This window comes from Apodemus sylvaticus, chromosome 1, assembly GCF_947179515.1.
Source record: "Apodemus sylvaticus chromosome 1, mApoSyl1.1, whole genome shotgun sequence".
NCBI lineage: Eukaryota > Metazoa > Chordata > Mammalia > Rodentia > Muridae > Apodemus > Apodemus sylvaticus.
The window spans coordinates 190,508,007-190,530,031 of NC_067472.1; the positions used below are offsets into that span (position 1 = coordinate 190,508,007).

At 38.3% G+C, this 22,025-nt stretch overlaps 1 protein-coding gene across 1 annotated transcript; it reads left to right on the forward strand.

The window, feature by feature from the left end:
• Positions 1 to 3,211: 3,211 nt before the first annotated feature.
• On the forward strand, positions 3,212 to 4,129 carry LOC127683186 (vomeronasal type-1 receptor 4-like). Its single transcript, XM_052180230.1, has one exon. The coding sequence runs from the start codon at positions 3,212 to 3,214 to the stop codon at positions 4,127 to 4,129; it is 918 nt and encodes a 305-aa protein (XP_052036190.1).
• The last annotated feature ends 17,896 nt before the right edge of the window (positions 4,130 to 22,025 follow it).

Sequence of the window (22,025 nt, forward strand, 5' to 3'; positions counted from 1 at the left end):
CCACCAGCAGTGGAGGAGTGTTCCTCTTTCTCCACATCCTCGTCAACACCTGCTGTCTCCCGAGTTTTTAACCTTAGCCATTCTGACTGGTGTGTGGTAAAATCTCAGGGTTGTTTTGATTTGCATTTCCCTAGTGGCTAATGATGTTGAGAATTTCTTAAGGTGCTTCTCGGCCATTCCAATTTCTTCAGGGGAAAATTCTTTGTTTAGGTCTGTACCCCATTTTTAATACGGTTATTTGGTTCCCTGGGTTCTACCTTCTTTAGTTCTTTGTATATATGAATTATTAGCCCTCTATCGGATGTAGGGTTGGAGAAGATCTTTTCCCAATTTGTTAGTTGCCATTTTGTCCTTTTGACAGTGTCCTTTGCCTTACAGAAACTTTGTAATTTTATGAGGCCCCATTTGTCAATTCTTGATCTCAGAGCATGAGCTTTTGGTGTTCTGTTCAGGAACTTTTCCCCTGTGCCCATGTCCTCAAGGTTTTCTCCAGTTTCTTTTCTATTAGTTTAAGTCTGTCTGGTTTTACGTGGAGGTCCTTGATCCACTTGGAGTTGAACTTAGTACAAGGAGATATGAATGGATCAATTCGCTTCTTCTGCATGCTGACCTCCAGTTGAACCAGCACCATTTGTTGAAAAGGCTATCTTTTTTCCACTGGATGTTTTCAGCTCCTTTGGCAAAGATCAAGTGACTATAGGTGTGTGGCTTCATTTCTGGGTCTTCAATTCTATTCCATTGGTCCAATTGACTGTCACTGTGCCAATATCATGCAGTTTTTAACACTGTTTCTCTATAGTATTGCTTGAGGTCTGGGATACTGATTCTATACGATTTTCTTTTTTTTTATTCGATATATTTTTTATTTACATTTCAAAAGATTTCCACTTTTCTGGTTCCCCACTCCCTGAAAGTCACATAAGCCCCCTTCCCTCCCTCTGTCCTCCCACCCATCCCCTCCCACTTCCCTGTTCTGGTTTTGTCTTATACTGCTACACTGGATCTTTCCAGAACTAGGGGCAGTTTTCTATTATACCTAGAGCATAAATGAGTGTAGTTGGATCTATTAATTTCTTAATGATTGCTCAATCCATATCCTCACTTGTGCAGGATCCCTTCTATACAAAGCAGATTCTCTTGATACTAGCAAAGTATATTAGGCTTCTGGTGAGGATTCATGATATCAGAAAACAAGTAACGATCTACCTGCAAACAAGTGGATATGGGAATAACCTGAGGATTCTCGTGGGAAACATTAGCTTCAGTTAAAAAAATGTCAGAAGTATGTGTCCTGGGACAAACATGAGAAAAGTTGAAATGAAGCAACGTCCTGGGCAATTACAGAATCTGAATGACATATTGCTGGTTTCCTCGAAGGACTTGTTATCAGCATAATTTTGCAAGAGTGAAATAATAGTGAAAAAGCACTCCATAGAAATGTGCACAATGAGTTCCTTGTTCTCCCCTTGACGGCTCCAATACACATGCGACTACAAAATCAATTTAGAACTTAAATTGTCCCAAAGGAAACATGAAAACCCTTTCCTAACTTCTGCTCAGGTACTCATAACATCTAACAAACTCCTAGACATCATCACTAAACACCAGAAAGTAAAAATGGAGATTGCTCTGGGGATAAATGATTTTCCTTCATCAGAGGTATCCCAAAGTCACCATGCAGACAAATAAACTGACAACACAGATGACACAATAAAAACCTTTTTGAAGGATGCCATGTCCAGGTACCCTACTATTCTATGAGACTATAAACCTGGAATTTGTTGGCTTACCTTCACAGCATTGAATAGAGATTTAAAACCATTCTGAAAATTTTTGCAATCTTTCTCAGGCAAAGAGTGCAACTTCTTCAATGAAAAAGGCACTACAATATATGCCTCTATAGGAGCTGTGTTCCTGAGCTGGCCATCAGATGAGCATCTTCTTCCTGTGTCTCAGAAGGTAGGATTCTTGCAACCATAGACTTCTTAACATTCTCTTCTCCCTTCTTCAGTGTACATTGTCATCTAAACCAACACAAATCATTAACTCTTTTTGAAGTTAATGCAGTTTAACTCGAATAGGTTGTTTTACCTCAAAGAAATGTCTGTTTTCTGGTTTCACACTTAGCTGAAAACAGCATTCAATGTAACATGAGATGTTAAATTTTATCTAATGGACTTAGGCCCTGGTGTTCCTTTAGAAAACATATAAACAAGTAAAATGAAGAAAAAACATCAGCTTGCAAAGGGTGTAATATTGATTCTGTTAATTTTGGAGGGAAGCTGGAGATGATGCAGGGAAGATGCTGGCACCTGACTTTTTAGAACAAAAATTAAAATTGGAAAATAACATGAATAAATGAAACTTGTTAGCAAGTGGTTTTTTTCACATGGAGGACAAATAGGTAAATGTATGTTCATCTTTGTGATCAAAATACAGATGACTTTACCAGAAGTATTTTGTATTTTATTGTGTGGTCAAGTATATGAAAATTTCTCAAAAGCCCACAACTTAATATTTTCACATTTGAATTCAGTTACAAAACCTTATTGATTATCATATGTAATCATACATCTTATTAATGTACACATTGTTTTTTAACATGTTACATAATATGAGGAAATTGTATTAATTATTTTTATGGTGCATTTTTCTTTTCTTTTCTTTTTTTATTGACCAAGTTATTTTACTGAGTAAGATACATTGCACTTACAGCCTCCTCTCCCTCCTAATTATATTGAATCCTGATGACAAAATCTGGTGAAGGACTCTTTACTTTATTACTGATTAAGTGATTATACTGATTAATATACATTTGATTTGCAGTCTCTCCTCCCTATTAATTGTATTGAATTTTGATGATGGAATCAGATGCTCATACTAGTTAGTCTCCTGTCTTTATTTGTATGCAAAGCCCAATGTGTGTTAAAATGTATGTTATTGTGTATGTTTTTGCCCTAGATGACCATAAAGATATAATTGCAATAAAAATTTATCTCGAGGCAGGAGTACTTCAAAAGGTATAAACTATCATTCTGAGTTACTGTCCATGCATTGTTCTACAGGTAACGTTCCTATATTGTGATAGAATAGTGTCTCAATTATCAAGAAATTATTCCAAATCACTTGTAAGCGTGAACAATAGAACAGAGTCCTGAAGACAGTAGTGTTCCACCTAACCATCACTCCAGGGCTGAGTAAGGGCCTCTCCATGTCTGCTCATGGTAAATCCCTGAAAACCATTGAGGAAGTGGCTCTTCAGATCCTCTTGCTTTGCCAGTTTGTGGTTGGAAGTTTGGCCAATGTCTTTCTGTTTTTTTATAATTTTTCTCCAGTCTTGACTGGTTTTCAACGGAGGCCCAGGCAGGTGATTTTAAGCCATATAGCTGTGGCCAATGCCTTGATTCTTGTCATCACTATATTTCCAAACAACATGATGGCTTTTGCTCCAAGAAGTCCTCAAACCGACCTCAAATGTAAATTAGAGTTCTTCATTCGCATGGTGGCAAGAAGCACAAACTTATGTTCAACCTGTGTTCTGAGTATCCATCAGTTTGTCACCCTTGTTCCTGTGAAAAGAGGAAAACTTATACTCAGAGCAAGTATCCCAAATTTAGCTAGTTATTCTTGTTACAGTTGTTGGTTCTTCAGTGTCTTAAATAACATCTACATTCCAATTAAGATCACTGGTCCGCAGAAAATAGACAATAACAATGACTCTAAAAGCAAGTTGTTCTGTTCAACTTCTGGATTCAATTTAGGCATTGTCTTCTTGCGTTTTGCCCATGATGCCACATTTGTAAGCATCATGGTCTGGACCAGTGTCTCTATGGTGCTTCTCCTCCACAGACATCGCCAGCGAATGCAGCACATCCACACTCCCAATCAGAACCCCAGAGGCCAAGCTGAGACCAGAGCAACCCACACTATCCTGATGCTGGTGGTCACATTTGTCAGCTTTTATCTTCTAAATTTTATTTGTATCACCTTTCAAACCTTTTTAATATATTCTCATCAATTCCTGAGGCATTGCAGTGAAATTTTGGTTGCAGGTTTTCCCACTGTTTCTCCTTTACTATTGATCTTCAGAGAACCTAATCATCCTTGTTCTTTATGCTTCAACTGTTAAAATCCAGAGTCACTAAAAATTACAGACACAGAAGACAGCTTTACTAATATTATTAAATACTCCATTCCATAAATATGTTTTCAATTTTTGTATGAACAAGGTATGGCACTCACTGCTGTAATTGTTAAAAAGTAAGGTTATAATCATTTGTTGATGTGAGTAGATTTCTGGTTGGAATCTGACTGACACAGTGAGTTTTTCACCATTCTCTATTTTCTTGTATATAATTTCACTCTGCTGCAGGCTGGTCTAAAACAGATGAAAACCATTTTCCCTAAAAAGTTTAATGTGCTATAAGGTCCTGATCAAAATCTTCTTTTCCTTTTAACTTAACACATTAAACTTCAGATAAGAACAAAAATCACTCTCTATATTTCTCCATTTGAACAAATAAGAATATATTGTTATGATTAAGTGTTTTTAAAGATTAACTGTTTGTTAATTTTTCATATATTGCATGTCATTCCATTTTAGTTAGGAATATGCTTTGTTCTTTTGGACTCCACTGGGGTGATAGTCAATCTTGAACCTCATCCTTTCGTGCTCTCTTGAGCAGTGCAAGATGCTCAAAACATCAAGAGTAAAGAGAAAAATAGGCAACAGCAGTTCATGTTCAGGAACTTTAAGTGGTTTAGGACTCAGGATCAGGGAGGATACCAGGATCCAAATTGGACATTTTCTCCTGAAAGTTCTTGGCAATGCCCTCACTCTGGCCCGTGGTGAAATTGTGTTTCCAATCATTAGAATCACCTGCCCATCAGACAGGAGACAAGAGGTGTCAGTGGCTTCCTCAGTCACAAAATTATTTTCTTAGATGATCATAGTCAACCATTTAACCTTTGTGCTGCAAGACAATGTCCAAAGGTAGCAGAGCTCACACGATAATTTTTTTGGAGTAGTTGTAGCTGTCAGTATGATGAAACCCAAAAATCTGACTTGTCCTAATTACATCTGTGAACAAAGAAATATTTTACAATTTTTAATGTGTATCCAATTAGTATATATTTATAGGGACTCCCTCACCTTATTAAGAGTAGGTGCTACAGATTGAGAAAAAACTCGGTACTAATCCCAGATCTGACAGAGGGGTAATATGCCAAATATATTAAGAACTCAAGAAGATAAACTCCAAAAATAATTACAAACATCACAGTTGAAAATGAAGTATGGAACTAAACAGATTATTTCCAACAGAGGAATCTTGAGTGACCGAGGAACACTTAAAGAAATGCTCCAAACCTTAGTGATCAGAGAAATGCATCTCAAAAGATACTGATTCTATTTTATACCAATCAGAGTGGCTAAGATCAAATACTCAGGTAACCGAACATGTTACCTGATGTGTAGAAAGATGTGTAGAAAGACAAACATTCTTACATTGCTAGAGGGATTGCAAATTGGTAGAACCATTCTGGAAATCAGTCTGGAGATTTCTCAGAAAATTGGAAATAGATCTATCTGAAGACCCTGCTATCATACTCTTTGGCTTATACCCAAAAATGTTCCACCAAGCCACATGGGAATGGGCTGCCCTATGTTAATAGCATCCTTATCTGTGATAGCCAGAAGGTGGAAACCACCAAGATGTCCCACAAAAGGAGAACAGATAAAGAAAATGTGGTTTATTTACACAATGTTATACTATTCAACTTTTAGAAATAAAGAAATGAGTTTCACATCAAATGGATAGAGCTAAAACTTATCATCCTGAGTGAAGTAACTCAGTCTCAAAAGGACTAGAATGGTATGTAGTCACTAATATGTGTATATCAGCCAAAAAAAATTACAGTATATCCAGATTAAAATCAACAAAACTAAGGAAGTTTAACAAGTCAAAGGGCATAAATGAGGATGCTTCAATTGTGCTTGGGAGGGAGAATAAAGAGATCACTGGAGGCAGAGGGAGGGAAGGGAAATGGGGAAAGTTATCAGGTATTCAGAGGTAGAGGAACAAGAGAGAAGACCTGAGGTCCAGTAAAATGAGTAGAAATATGCAACTTCAGGGAGTAAGAGCTGGCTGGATCCTCTAGAAGGTATCAGAGATCTGAGAGGTGATACACCTTCTGGAATCAAAGGGAGGGACCACAGATGAAACGCCCAACAGTGGGGAGAGGGGAATTTGTAGAGTCCTTTGTAGAGTATAAACAAAGAACATCAAGTGCAGAGATGGGATTGCCAAATCCCAGAAAAGATAACCCAACTCTGACCCTGAATTTTTCCTGTCTAAAAGAACTACAAAGACAAAACTGAAAAAGAGACTGAGGGAAAAGAGGTACAGTGACCCATCCAACTTGGGATCCATCTCAATGAGAGACTCAAAGGCGTGGCACTATTACTGTGGCTGTGGTGTGCTTGCATACATGATTATAGCCTAGCTGTCTTCTGAGAGGCTCCACAAGCAGATGACTGAGACTGATGCAGATAATTATACCCAACCAGTGGTCTGAAGTCAAGTAACCCTGTGGTTAAATTAGGGGAAAGGCTAGAAGAAGCTTAGGAGGAGGACAAGTAGTCTCAACTAGTACAGACTCCTGACATCTCTCAGCCAATGAGCTATCAACCAAGCAACATATGCTAGCTGCACTCTTCCTGTCTAAAAGAGCTGCACAGACAAAAATGAAGAGAGACTGAAGAAAGGAGTCTATCATGACTATCCTCTGAGAGGCTCTACCAACAGCTGGCTGAAACATACATAGAAACTTAAACCTAACCATTGGACTGAACTTATTGACCACTGTGGTTGAATTAGTGGAAGAATTGAAGAAGAGGAAGGGGAAGGTGACCCCATAGGAAAACCAGCAGTCTCAACTAACCTGGACTCCAGGGAGTTCCTAGAGATTGCCAAGGAGTTAGGCAGCATACACAGGCTGGTTAGAAACCCCCAGTACATAATATAGCTGAAGTTTGCTTGTTCTGGTCTTAGTGGGAGATGTGCTTAATTCTTGAGAGGCCCCAGGAAAACTTGAGGCCTGCTGAGGGGAGCATACTCCAGGAGTCAAGGAGGCAGAGAGGTGGGATGAGCAACAGCAGGAAAGGAGACTGGGAAGTGGGGCAATGGCTAGAAGGTAAATAAAATGATAATAATAATAATAATAATAATAATAATAATAATAAAAGAAAAATGGATATCATATGTCTAGAGCTGGAGTTACAGAGTTATGCCTACAAATACAGTTTCTATGAATCAACTTCTGATCCTCTGTAAAAGTGGCCATGGATCTAATCTGCTGAGCCGTCTCTAGCCCCATCTGAAATTTGTCTGAACCATTTTATTTTTCATTTCCAATCTGGCGGGAAAGTCACTGCAAACACCTTTAGTAAAAGAGCTTGAAATAATTGAACAGGAAACAACAGATTGTACATTCTATACTGAGGAATAGAATCACACTGAGTTACAAATTGATACTGAAGCTTCAAGTACCTTTTCATAGACTTGCACCAATATTAAAACTGACAAAACTATATCACCATATCTTGGTCATAACATTGGCAATAATAAGAGGCTATAAGACAGCTCAGCAGGTAAGGCACTCAACTTAGAATTGATTACCTGAGTTCAAGCTCTAGGGCCTATACTCTGAAAAGCAGTCTTGCAATTACTCAGAAAATTGCAAATACTTCTACCTGTGGACCCAGCAATACCACTCCTGGGCATATACCCAAAAGATGCTCCAATGTATAGCAAGAACACATGCTCTACTATGTTCATATCAACGTTATTCATAAAGGCCAGAAGTTGGAAACAACAAAGATGTGGATGTAGAAAATGTGGTACATTTACACAATGGAGTACTACTCAGCTATGACAACGACTTCATGAAATTTACAGGCAAATGGATGGAACTAGAAAATAACATCCTGAGGGAGGTAACCCAGACACAATAGAACACTCATAGTATGTTCACACTGATATCTGAATTTTAGGCCAAAAGCTCAGAAGAGCCACAATACAACCCAAAACCCATATGCAGCTTAAGAAGAATAAAAACCAGAATATAGATGTTTCAGTCCTACATAGATCGGGGAACAAAATAATCACAAAAGCTAGAGAGACTTGGGGGGAAGAAAGGAGGGGCAGGGAAAAGGAGGGCAGGAACATGCATTAGAAGGGACAGGAGAGACGTATAGAAGGTCAGAAATTTGAATAGAAATGTGTAGCCGTGGGGGATGGGATACTTGGTGTTGCCACTACAATGTCCCAGACTCTAGGGAAGGGAATGGATCCTGAGAACCAATGGCTATGAAATTAGCTGCAATGCCAAACAAAGGGGAGATTCAATATGTAGAGACCACCTCCAGTAGATAAACACGGCACCTGGTTAAGTTATGGGGTCCACCCATCTCAAAATTTTTACTCCAGCAATGTTTCTGTCCAAAGAAAAAACAGGGACAAAAAATGCAAGAGACTGAAGAAAAGGCCATACAGAGACGACACCATATAGGGATCCATCTCATCTGCAGAAAACAAACCCCCATACTCTTGCTGATGACAAGAAGCCTGATTTGGCTGTTCCCTGAGAGGTTCTATCAGCACCTGACCCATACAGATGCAGGTACAGATACTCACATCCAACCATTGGACTGAGCATGTGAACCCCAAAGGAGAGCTAAGGGAAAGACTGAAGGAGCTGAAAGGGATTGCAACCCCATAAAAAGAACAATATCATCTAACTGGAGCGTGCAGAGCTCCCAGGGATTAAACCACAATCAAAGAGTATCATAGATGCTGCCAGGACTCCAGACACATATGTAGCAGAGGATGGCCTTCTCTGACATGAAGAGGATGGAAACTTGATGACAAAGGTTAGGGGGATGCTAGAGCAGTGAGGCAGGTGTAGGTGAGTGGGTGAAAGATCAATCTCATAGAGGTAAATATGAGAGGGGAGAAGGAGGCAAATGGGGGGTTGAGGAAAGGTAACTGGGAAGTGGAATATCATTTAAAGTGTAGATAATAAAAGTGATTAATAAAACAGTTTTTTAATAAAAATATTTTTAAAAATCTGGTACATCTATACAATGGAATAATATTCAGGTATTACAAACCAAGGCACTATGAATTTTTCAGGCAAATGAATGGAACCTGGGACTATCACACTGAGTCAGGTAACCCAGTCCCAAATGGACATCATGTTTTCCTTTTGGTTTTTTGATAGTGGGTTTTCAGTGTACCTACAGTTCTCATTAAGCTGAATCTGTAGGACAGGCTGACTGAATCAAGATCCACCTGCCTCTGACTCCCTACTGCTGGGTCTAAATAAAGGCATGTATAACTACAGCCCTGCTCCATCTGATATATATGTACAAATTCGACATGTTTCAGTTGTACTCAGCAATAATATATTCAACTTTTTTCAGCAGTGTTAGACTGATAGATGTCCGTTCACATTCTGTTTCCATCTCCGTCTCTGCCTCTGTCTGTTTCTCTCTCTGTCTCTGTCTCTGTCCCCCCTCCCTCTAAATGAGTTGAATGTTCATCTGTCCTTGATGACTGTAAAGTACCTGTTTTTAATATGGATGAATTCACTTCACTCTCTTTTCTGGATTCAAATGATTGCCAAGAACTTGACCCATCTTTTGCAAAATTTAACTTGTGTCCTGGAGGGAAGGGATAAAAGAGTATTAAAACCTAGTGCTAATAAAAATTGTTGAAGTATGTAAGTGTTTCCATGCAAATCAGGTTCCAAAACTTTCTGACTTCATGATCCTTGCCAGTCTCAAAAGCTGACAACCAAACCCCAGTGTTCAAAGATAAAATGGATGTGATAAAATACCTAGTTCATAAGTCGGTTTCCTTTGTCCAAAGAATTTTATTTTTGAATGTACATGTGAGTTTCTGACTATAGATCTTTACACATGAATACAGTGCCTAAGAAAGCAAGAAGAGTGAGTTGAATGTCTAGGACCTAGAGTTACAGACATCTGTGAACCATCTGGTGCTGGAAACCAAACTCAAGTCCTCTAGAAGAGTAGTACATGCTCTTAACAGTTGGGCTATCTCCGCATCCCCCAAGAAACTGTTTTACAAGATTTTCTAGAGGAACTTCTGTAAGATGTTAGAAAAGGAAACCTTCCTTGGGTAACTACCATTTCTATTATCTGTTCTTATTCACACACAAGTTGGTGTTGATGTTGCTACTTATGTACATTTTAATATCTTCTGTCCTTTTTTGGCTGCATCCTTGATCATGTAGGCTCACCTTACTCTATTCCTTTGTATATGAAGAAAAACAGAAGAGAAATCCCCCCTTTCTGTACTGTGGGCTTCTCGACCTCTGGAATGCTTATTAGTCAGTATTTTGAATTGCAAAATGAAACAGAGCAGTAAAATATCTGCGTGAGTTCCCCAGCCATTATGAACAATACATGAATTCACAGATATTACAGAATGTATTACTTAAAGATAAAGTGGTCATTAATGAAACAGAATGAAATTAGAAAAGTTCAATGAACTGAATGAAAAAATTAAAATACAGACAACTTTGGGGTACAACGAAGATAGTTCTAATGCAGAAGCTGAAAAAGAAACAGACAACTTTTTTATTTGTATTAGGCTCATGGGTATTCAGGTTGACCCATATTTCTATAGTACCAGGGTGAGAAACAGTCCTCAAATGTGGTAAGACCTGTAGTAACTTGGGAATATTTATATTCACAGAGGCATTGGGAGAAGCTAAGGACTGGGACTGGATCTTACTCTTGTGAAGGCTCACAGGAATGTAGAGAATTCTAGAACACATAGTAAAAGTTTTCAGATATTGCAGGTAGCCTGGGCTCAAAATGGACAGTGTCAGCCCTCCCAGTCAGGCTCATTTAAATTGGTGTGCCCATAGAACAAGAAATCAGAAAGCGATTATGGAGTGAAGAGATTCTAAGGAAGCAGTGATGGGACATGGATGGTATCAAGGAGTGAAGAGGAATAATGAAATAGGAATGAGGGGATTTTGTAGAGGGTAAGAGGGCACAGTAGAGAAGGAATTAAGAGAAGAAATAATACTAAAGAACTTGAAAATGACATATAGAAACCTACTACTACAGAAGGTTTTATATATGTGTGTATGTGTGTGTGGAGAGAGAGACACAGATAGAGGGGTAGGGAAGGAGAGAGAGAGAGAGAAGGAGAGAGAGAGAGAGAGAGAGAGAGAGAGAGAGAGAGAGAGAGAGAGAGAATGAACCCTGGCTTGCTCATTAAGAGCACTTGACAGTCTTGTAGAATGCTCAGATTAATTTCTCAGCATCTACATAGGTGACTCAGAACAACCTATAATTCCAATTACAAAAGATTAAATGCTCTCCTCTGGCCTTACAGGCTTATTAGTACTCTTAGGCACATGCATATACATATAAAATATCTTTTCCAATGTATATATGCATATAATTATGTAAAAAGACTTAAAGTTGACTTACCTCATACTGGAATGGAACAAAATAGCACAGCAACACACTATAGGCCAGTGATAGGTATGAGTTATCTCTTTTTGTTGATCAAGGGAAACTCATAAAGTTACCCAAATGTGATGGCTATTCTCAGTTTTCTTCATTACCCTCCAGGACTTTAAAGTAAGATCTTATCCTTCTAGTTATAGGACAGAGAAATCTAGTTAGTACTGATCTAGAAGCACCTTCACTTTTGGCTAAATATGGCAATGCCAGAAGATTCTACTTACACTCTAGGGAGAGAAAGGCATTCAACAATCTTATACAACTGAGATCACTATAAGCTACAATAATACCTGTTCTGACAAGATTTGGCCTCTCATGCAACAATATCATGAAAGTTATTTGAGTAATCAACCACTTTTTGTTTTTAGTTAAAACCCAGAACACAAGTTAGGATGTTGAGAAAAGAGGAACATCTATTCGCTGTTAGTACAAGTTTAAACTGGCCCACCCACTATGAAAATTAGCTTGTAGGCTTTCAAAAGCAAAAAATGACAGTGCTACATGGCCTGTAATGTGCCTAACAGATTGTATATCTGAGACACGATTTTGTGTTCTAATATCTAAGAAACCAATGAAGGTGTCTATTATAAAGGATGGATTAATGGGCAGAAGGATAGTGGAAATGTGATATTTCCACATTTATCACATTTGAATTTTGTACATACTAAAAAATAATACTTTTGTAAAAATGGATAGACTGTAAAATATAATATAAGCCATATTAAGACACACCCAGAAATACACACTATGCTCCCTTTCACATATAGATCCTAGCTTCAATTCTTTTTTATATTTCTGTGCTTAACTTATAGCATCCATATAAGTAAAGTAAGAAAGTCATCATGACAGATGGGGTGAAAAGAAGTACTGCAGGTGTAGTAGTCAGTAAAATTTATATGTTATGGGTGAATATTAGCTATAAATAGGGATGGTGTTAGGACATAGAAGAAAGGTAGGGTTTGTTGTGGTGTCAATGAAACCTAAAATTATATAAAAGGCTATTGAAATGGAAATTTCTGGCTCTGTTGGACAGCCAGATGTATTATTTTTTATTTTTTTTATTTACATTGCAAATGATTTCCCCTTTTCTGGGTCCCTACTCCCCGCAAGTCCCATAAGCCCTCTTCCGTCCCACTATTCTTCCATCCCCCCTTCCCACTTCCCTGTTCTGGAATCCCCCTATACTCTTGCACTGAGTCTTTCCAGAACCAGGGGCCACTCCTCCATACTTTTTGGACATCATTTAATATGTGGATTATATCTTGGGTATTCCAAGTTTCTAGGCTAATATCCACTTATCAGTGAGTACATACCATGATTGAACTTTTGAGACTGGGTTACCTCACTTAGTATAATGTTCTCCAGCTCCATCCATTTGCCTAAGAATTTCATGAATTCATTGTTTCTAATGGCTGAATAGTACTCCATTGTGTAAATATACCACATTTTTTGTATCCATTCCTCCGTTGAAGGACACCTAGGTTCTTTCCAGCTTCTGGTTACAACAAATAGGGCTGCTATGAACATAGTTGAGCGTGTGTCCTTATTGCATGCTGAAGAATCCTCTGGATATATGCCCAGTAGTGGTTTAACAGGGTCCTCAGGAAGTGACATGCCCAGTTTTCTGAGGAACCGCCAGACTGATTTCCAAAGTGGTTGCACCATCTTATAATACCACGAGCAGTGGAAGAGTGTTCTTCTTTCTCCACATCCTCGCCAACACCTGCTATCTCCTGAGTTTTTGACCTTAGTCATTCTGACTGGTGTGAGGTGAAATATCAGGGTTGTTTTAATTTGCATTTCCCTAATGATTAATGATGTTGAACATTTCCTAAGGTGTTTCTCAACTCTCTGAAGTTCTTCATGTGAAAATTCTTTGTTTAGCTCCGTACCCCACTTTTTAATGGGGTTATTTGTTTCTCTGGGTTCTACTTTCTTGAGTTCTTTGTTTATATTAGATATTAGCCCTCTGTCGGATTTAGGGTTGGTGAAGATCCTTTCCCAGTCTGTTGGTTGACATTTTGTCCTTTTGACGGTGTCCTTTGCCTTACAGAAACTTTGTAGTTTTATGAGGTCCCATTTGTCAATTCTTGATCTTAGAGCATAAGCTATTGGTGTTCTATTCAGGAACTTTCCCCCTGTGCCCATGTCCTCCAGGGTCTTCCCCAGTTTCTTTTCGATTAGTTTCAGTGTGTCAGGTTTTATGTGGAGGTCCTTGATCCATTTGGAGTTGAGCTTGGTACAAGGAGATAAGAATGGATCGATGCGCATTCTTCTGCATGCTGACCTCCAATTGAACCAGCACCATTTGTTGAAAAGACTATCTTTTTTCCACTGCATTCTTTCAGCTCCTTTGTTGAAGACCAAGTGACCATAGGTGTGTTGGTTCATTTCTGGGTCTTCAATCCTATTCCATTGATCCGCATGCCTGATATTGTACCAATACCATACAGTTTTTATCACTATTGCTCTGTAGTAGAGTTTAAAGTCTGGGATATTGAATCCCCCTGAAGTTCTTTTACTGTTGAGAACAGTTTTAGCTATCCTGGATTTTTTGTTATTCCAGTTGAATTTGAGAATTGCTCTTTCTAGCTCTATGAAGAACTGGGTTGGGATTTTTATGGGAATAGCATTGAATCTGTAGATTGCCTTTGGCAAGATGGCCATTTTAACTATATTAATCCTGCCAATCCACGAGCATGGAAGGTTTTTCCATTTTCTGAGATCTTTGATTCCCTTCTTCAGAGATCTGAAGTTCTTGTCATATAGGTCTTTCACTTGTTTGGTTAGAGTCACCCCAAGATACTTTATGCTGTTTGTAGCTATTGTGAAGGGGGTCATTTCCCTAATTTCTTTCTCACTCTGTTTATCCTTTGAATATATAAAGGCTATAGATTTGCTTGCGTTGATTTTGTAGCCAGCCACTTTGCTGAAGTTGTTTATCAGCTGTAGGCGTTCTCTAGTAGAGTTTTTAGGGTCACTTAAGTATACGATCATATCATCTGCAAATAGTGATAGTTTGACTTCTTCCTTTCTAATTTGTATCCCTTTGACTCCTTCTGTTGTCTAATTGCTCTAGCTAGGACTTCAAGAACTATATTGAAAAGATATGGAGAGAGGGGGCAGCCATGTCTAGTCCCTGATTTTAGTGGGATTGCTTCAAGTTTCTCTCCATTTAGTTTGATGTTGACTACCGGTTTGCTGTATATTGCTTTTACTATGTTTAGATATGGGCCTTGAATTCCTGTCCTTTCCAAGACGTTTAGCATGAAAGGATGCTGAATTTTGTCAAATGCTTTTCAGCATCTAATGAAATGACCATGTGACTTTTTTCTTTGAGTTTGTTTATGTAGTGGATAGCATTTATGGGTTTCCTTATATTGAACCATCCCTGCATCCCTGGGATGAAGCCTACTTGATCATGGTGGATGATCGTTTTGATGTGTTCTTAGATTTGTTGGGCAAGAATTTTATTTAGTGTTTTTGCATCGATATTCATAAGGGAAATTGGCCTGAAATTCTCTTTCTTAGTTGGATCTTTGTGTGGTTTTGGTATCAGCGTAATAGTGGCTTCAAAGAAGGAGTTGGGTAGTGTTCCTTCTGTTTCTATTTGGTGGAAAAGTTTGAAGAGTATTGGTGTTAAGTCTTCTTTGAAGGTCTGATTTCCTTATATTGAACCATCCCTGCATCCCTGGGATGAAGCCTACTTGATCATGGTGGATGATTGTTTTGATGTGTTCTTGGATTCAGTGGGCAAGAATTTTATTGAGTATTTTGCATCGATATTCATAAAGGAAATTGGCCTGAAATTCTCTTTCTTAGTTGGATCTTTGTGTGGTTTTGGTATCAGCATAACAGTGGCTTCAAAGAAGGAGTTTGGTAGTGTTCCTTCTGTTTCTATTTGGTGGAAAAGTTTGAAGAGTATTGGTGTTAAGTCTTCTTTGAAGGTCTGATAGAATTCTGCACTGAAACCATCTGATCCTGTGCTTTTTTTTTGGTTGGAAGCCTATCTATGACCCCTTCTATTTCTTTAGGGGTTATGGGTCTGTTTAGATGGTCTCTTTGATCCTGGTTTAATTTTGGTAATTGGTATCTGTCTAAGAAAATGTCCATTTCCTCCAGATTCTCCAGTTGTGTTGAGTACAGGTTTTTGTAGTAGGATCTGATGATTTTTTGAATTTCCTCAGTTTCTGTTGTAATATCTCCGTTTTCATTTCTAATTTTGTTAATTTGGATACTTTCTCTGTGCCCTTTGGTTAGTCTGGCTAAGGGTTTATCTATCTTGTTGATTTTTTCAAAGAACCAGCTTTTGGTCTTGTTGATTCTTTGTATGGTTGTCTTGGTTTCTACTTGATTGATTTCAGCCCTGAGTTTGATGATTTCCTGTCTTCTCCTCCTCCTGGGTGAATTAGCTTCTTCTTGTTCCAGGGTTTTCAGTTGTTCCGTTAATCTTCTAGTGTAAGCTCTCTCAAATTTCTTTTTGGAGGCACTCAAAGCTATGAGTTTTCCTCTTAGCACTGCTTTCATTGTGTCCCATAGATTTGTGTATGTTGTGCCTTCATTTTCATTAAATTCTAAGAAATCTTTGATTTCTTTCTTTATTTCTTCCTTGACCAAGGTATCATTGAGTAGAGTATTGTTCAGTTTCCATGTGTATGTGGGCTTTCTGTTGTTTTTACTGTTACTAAAGACCACTTTTCTTCCATAGTGATCTGATAGGAGGCATGGGATTATTTCAATTTTCTTATATTTGTTGAGGTCTGTCTTGTGACCAACTATATGGTCTACTTTGGAGAAGGTACCATGAGGTGCTGAGAAAAAGGTATATTCTTTTGCTTTGGGATAAAAAGTTATATATATATATATATATATATATATATATATATATATATATATATATATATTATTAACTCCAATTGGTTCAAAGCTTCAATTAGTTTCATTGTCTCCCTGTTTAGTTTCTGTTTTCCTGATTGGTCCATTGGTGAAAGTGGAGTGTTGAAGTCACCCACAATTATTGTGTTAGGTGCAATGTGTACTTTGAGCTTTAGTAAAGTTTCTTTTATGAATCAGGGCGCCTTTGTATTTGGGGCATAGATGTTTAGTATTGAGAGTTCTTGTTGGATTTTTTCTTTGACCAGCAAGTAGTGACCTTCCATGTCTCTTTTGATGACATTAGGTTGAAAGTCAATTTTATCTGAAATTAGAATGGCAACTCCGGCTTGTTTCTTAGGACCATTTGCTTGTAGAATTGTCTTCCAGCCTTTTATTCTAAGGTAGTTTTTGTCTTTGACATTGAGGTGTGTTTCCTGTATGCAGCAAAATGCAGGGTCCTGTTTACATAACCAGTCTGTTATTCTATGTCTTTTTATTGGGGAACTGAGTCCATTGATGTTAAGAGATATCAAGGAGTAGTGGTTAGTACTTCCTAACATTTTTTATTTTAATTTTATACATGTGTGGTTATCCTCTTTGGGTTTGATGAAAGAAGCTTTATATCCTGCTCTTTCCAGGGTATAGTTTCCCTCATTGTACTGGTGCTTTCCCCTATTATCCTTTGTAAGGCTGGGTTTGTAGAAAGATATTGTATAAATTTGGTTTTGTCATGGAATATCTTGGTTTCTCCATCTATAGTAATTGAGAGTTTCTCTGGGTATAGTAGTCTCGGCTGGCATTTGTGTTCTCTTAGAGTCTGCATGAGCTCTGCCCAGGATCTTCTAGCTTTCATGGTCTCTGGTGAGAAATCTGGTGAAATTCTGATAGGTCTTCCTTTATATGTTACTTGCCCTTTTGCTCTTACTGCCCTAAGTATTCTTTCTTTGTTTAGTACATTTGGGGTTTTGATTATTATGTGACAGGAGGTATTTCTGTTCTGGTCCAGTCTGTTTGGAGTTCTGTAGGCTTCTTGTATATTCATGGGCATCTCTCTCTTTAGGTTAGGGAAGTTTTCTTCCATAATTTTCTTGAAGATATTTGCTGGCCCTTTAAGTTGTAAATCTTCACTCTCATAAATACCTATAATCCTTAGATTTGGCTTTCTCATTGTGTCCTGGATTTCCTGGATATTTTGGGTTACAAGCTTTTTGCATTTTGCATTTTCTTTAACTGTTGAGTCCATGGTTTCTATGGTATCTTCAGCATCTGAGATTCTGTCTTCTATCTCTTGTATTCTGTTGTTGATATTTGGGTCTATGGTCCCTGATTTCTTCCCAAGGTTTTCTATCTCCAAAGTTGTCTCCCTTTGTGCTTTCTTAGTTGTTTCTACTTCTGTTTTTAGATCCTGGAAATTTTTGCTCAGTTCTTCCATTTGCTTGTTTGTGTTTTCCTCTAATTCTTTAAGAGATTTTTGTGTTTCCTCTTTCATGACTTCTGCCTGTTGATCAAGGTTCTCCTGTATTTCTTTAAGTTATTTTTGCATTTCCTCCTTATTGGCTTTTGTATTCTCCTGAATTTCTTTCAATGATTTTTGTGTTTCCCTTGTAAGGGCTTCTAATTTTTGATCCATTTTCTCCTGAATTTCTTTAAGTATGTCCTTCATGTGTTCCTGTACTAGCATCATGACCAGTGATTTTAAATCCAAATCTTCTTTTTCTGGTGTGTTGGGGTATCTAGGACTTGCTAATGTTAGAGAATTGGGTTCAGATGCTGCCATAATGCCTTGGTTTCTGTTAGTAATGTTCCTACGTTTGCCTTTAGCCATCTGGTTCTCCCAGGAGTTAGATGGTCTTATTGTCACTGGCTGGTGCTTCAACCTACTGTGGATCTTTAAGATTATCTCTGCACCACTGGATGACTGGGTTTCTTCTGGCACAGATTACTGATATGATGACTTCCTCTTTTGTGCCTTTGGAGCCCTTCTCAGTCTTGCCTCAAGCAATGTTATACTTAGGTTGTCAAGGTCAACCAGGTGTTCTCTGTCTGCTCTATTATGGAGGGAAGAAGTTGTGGTGGGGGTCACCCCCTCTGTTGATTCTCACATAGGACACAGGTCCTGGGATGGACTGGCTTGCAAATGAACCACCTATGTGCTCAGTTCCTGAGTGCAGGCAGACACCTGGTGTTTTGCACCACCAGAAATCTCAAGCTCAGGGTGATACAGTACCTAGTGATCCTTTTGTGTCCCTGCAGGCAGCGAGTATGGCTGCAGGGCTTCTTTCCTCCGACAGCTCCCTGGGAAGGACTCCTCCCTGGGAAGGACTCCGGCCCTGAGCCAGGCGGCGGGCTGGCAGACAAAAGCCCCACCCAGATGTATTATATGATGTTTTTCTTGAAAGTGTCTTGTGGGAAGATGTTTTACTAAAGCAGACAGCAGACACATGTGAGCCTCTTTTGCTGAGAACACATGGTTTTGTTCTGGAAGCTGTGTGGTGAAAGGACACGTGAGGTTTGCAGTAGCAGATGCATGAGTGGACACGTGGCATTTGAAAAGAGTTGAATTTCAACCGAATGGACAGTAGATGATCCTTGTCCTACTACCCATCTTCCTCCAAGACCTTTAGTTGTTGAGCTATAAGGGGAGTTGAATCATTTAAGAACCCTTAATAAAGTTGCTTTTGAAAAATATAAAACTCCAAGTTATATTATAACCCATTATTGTATAAGCTAAATTTTGAAGGTTAGAAATTTTTTAATGTTTTACAACATATGTGGATATTGCTTATCTAATAAGCCATCTGTGTCTAAATAAAAATCCTAATGCCAACCTCTTATATAAAATGTTGAACTGAGAATGTTCAGAGGCTTCCAATGTAAACACTATTACCATTGGTCCTTGTCATCCACTAAAGGACATGATAAATCCTTACTGCTGAAGAAAGCACACACTGGTTGATTGACAGGCAGTCAAATCACTAAAATGTCAAATACTGCATGGACATGACTAATAAAAGTGGCATTTCCAAAGTTTCCAGTTTACCTTGTGAACAGATGAATCAGAGTACATCTTCCCTATATAAATGTTTACTCTGTCCATAAACTTGGGACAGGAGCTTTGGAACTTCTCATTTTTTAATTTCTAGGGTACTGAAGTTTCATAAATTTTCAGAGTCTTGAGAGTCTCATTACTTTCCCTTTTCTTAGGAGCCCTCCTTACCCCTCCATTGAAAAATATTACAATCTGAAGGATATAATTAAACAAGTACAAAACAAAATCAATGAACAAAAATCAATACACATCTACACACCCGTATTGACTCCTTTGAGGATGAAGTCATGAAAAAAAATCCCTTTCAAAATATCTTACAAAATAACCAGAGGAAGTAGAAAGATGTATTGATCGCTAAGATTAGTTGCTGCTGTGCCAGAGGACTTACATTCAAATCCAAGAATTCACATCAGCTTCAAAGGATCCCTTAAGTTCTTCTGGCCCCATGTGCTTCCACATACGCATGGGTACAGACAGTCCCATGAACAAACACAAATAAACGAATTTTTTCAATGCCTATAAATACATAATAAAGGAAATTAAATAATTCTGCAAAAGAACATTTAAAACACTGGCAAAGTAAATTGAAAATGACCCTAATATATATAAAGATGCCTATGGTATTGGGTTCACAGACTAAAAGTATGAAAGCCAGTATAATTTAAAAGTAGTCTCCCTTACTCCAATGACTTTCTTCACTTAAAAAAATTCTAGAATTTCATGTACCTACAAATCAGAAGAACAAAACATGCCCAAATTCAAATCAAGACAGGAGACAAAGACACCACATTACAAATTATGCACTATCTAATTTCAAATTACACTTCAGCATGGTACTCTCACGAAAAATTCAGACACAGAGATTTATGAAGGAGAACCTAAGACCTGGAAATATACTTAATTATAACAATGTGCCTTTTTCTTCCGTGTATTTATTTATTTTATGTATATAAGTATTTTCCCTATAGGTGTGTATGTGTACCACATGGATTCATGGTGCCATCAGATGTCAGAAGAAGGTATCTGATCCACTAGAACTGGAGTTTACATGCTTGTGAATCTCTATGTAGGTACTTGGTATTAAACCTGGATCCTCTGCAAGAATAATAAATACTCTTAATCATAAAGCAATCTCTCCCCCAACTTGCTGTCTACCTTTTGACAATCATTCCAAAAACCACTTGTTAGAATAAAGAGAGAATCTTCAAGAAAAATTACTAGAAAACTGGAAATCCATGAGCAGGATAATGAAATTAGATTGCCATTTCTCATTCTGTGCAAAAATCAATTCAAAACAGAAATAATACCTTACTGCAAGGTTTAAATTGCAGAAATTAATAAGCCATAGATGCACAGAGTGATCCACACAGGGCACCTGTGCACTCAGAATGTAAAGGTCATTGCCCTAATTGACCCAAAAGTTTATTGACACAGCACCCAGTACCCTAAAGCTACCAAACCTCACTGCGTGTACATGCATTAATGGAGACAGAAACACAAGCCTATGATAGGCCACTCCAACATAAAAATACCTTATATGTCAAAGCCCTGATTTCACTGTACCCAAAACTCTGATAGGTACAGAACTTCAAGAATCTTACTCACAACTGAAGGTAGTGATTTATAACATTGCTGAACCTGACACCAATCCCAGCCTCTGCAGAACCACATGAAAAACTCAAATAGAAATCAGGTCAGGAGCTAGCAACTATGATGATCCAAGTATCTACAAATGCACCACAAACCACCAGTCAACCTTAGAACCCCATTGCAAAAATCTACAGTTCTCACTCCTCAGATCACAGTACTGTGTTTCCAACAAATGAGGCACCACTTTCTTTTGCAGAAGGATGTAAAGCACCCCCCCACAGTCCTGAAATCAAAAAGTTTGAGTCCAGAATATATAAAGAAAACAAAACACTGAATGCCACAAAAACAAATAACTTGTATTAGTTTGGGTTCTCCAGAGTCACAGAACGTATGGATAGTCTTTATATAGTTAGGAACTTTACCAATGACTTACAGTCTATAGTCCAACTCCCCAACAATGATCAGCAGCAGCTGTGGATGGAAGTCCAAGGATCTAGCAGTTTCTCAGTCCCACGAAGTAAGCAGGCAAGGAAGAGTGAGAGCAAGTCTTCCTTCTTCCAATGTCCTTATATATCTCCAGCAGAGGGTGTAGCCCAGATTAAAGGATGTGGATCTCCAGCAGAGGGTGTGGCCCGGATTAAAGGTGTGTGCTTCCATACCTTTAATCCCAAATGATCTTGAACTCGGAGATCTCCTTGTCTTAGCCACTATACTTCAAGGTCTCCATGCCAAGATCCAGGTCAGAAACTTATATCTCTGAGCCTCCAAATTAGGATCATAGGTGAGCCTTCAAATTCTAGACTGTAGTTCATTCCAGATATAGTCAAGTTGACAACCAGGAACAGCCACTACATAACTCAAATAAAATTGTGGCATGTAACTAAATAGAGGGGTCTGGAAAGATAAAATATGAATATTTTTAAATGTACAAAGTTCTTTCTT

Bases quoted from the DNA above. Each gene is read 5' to 3' on its own strand.
- LOC127683186 (XM_052180230.1), top strand. From the start codon at position 3,212: ATGTCTGCTCATGGTAAATCCCTGAAAACCATTGAGGAAGTGGCTCTT.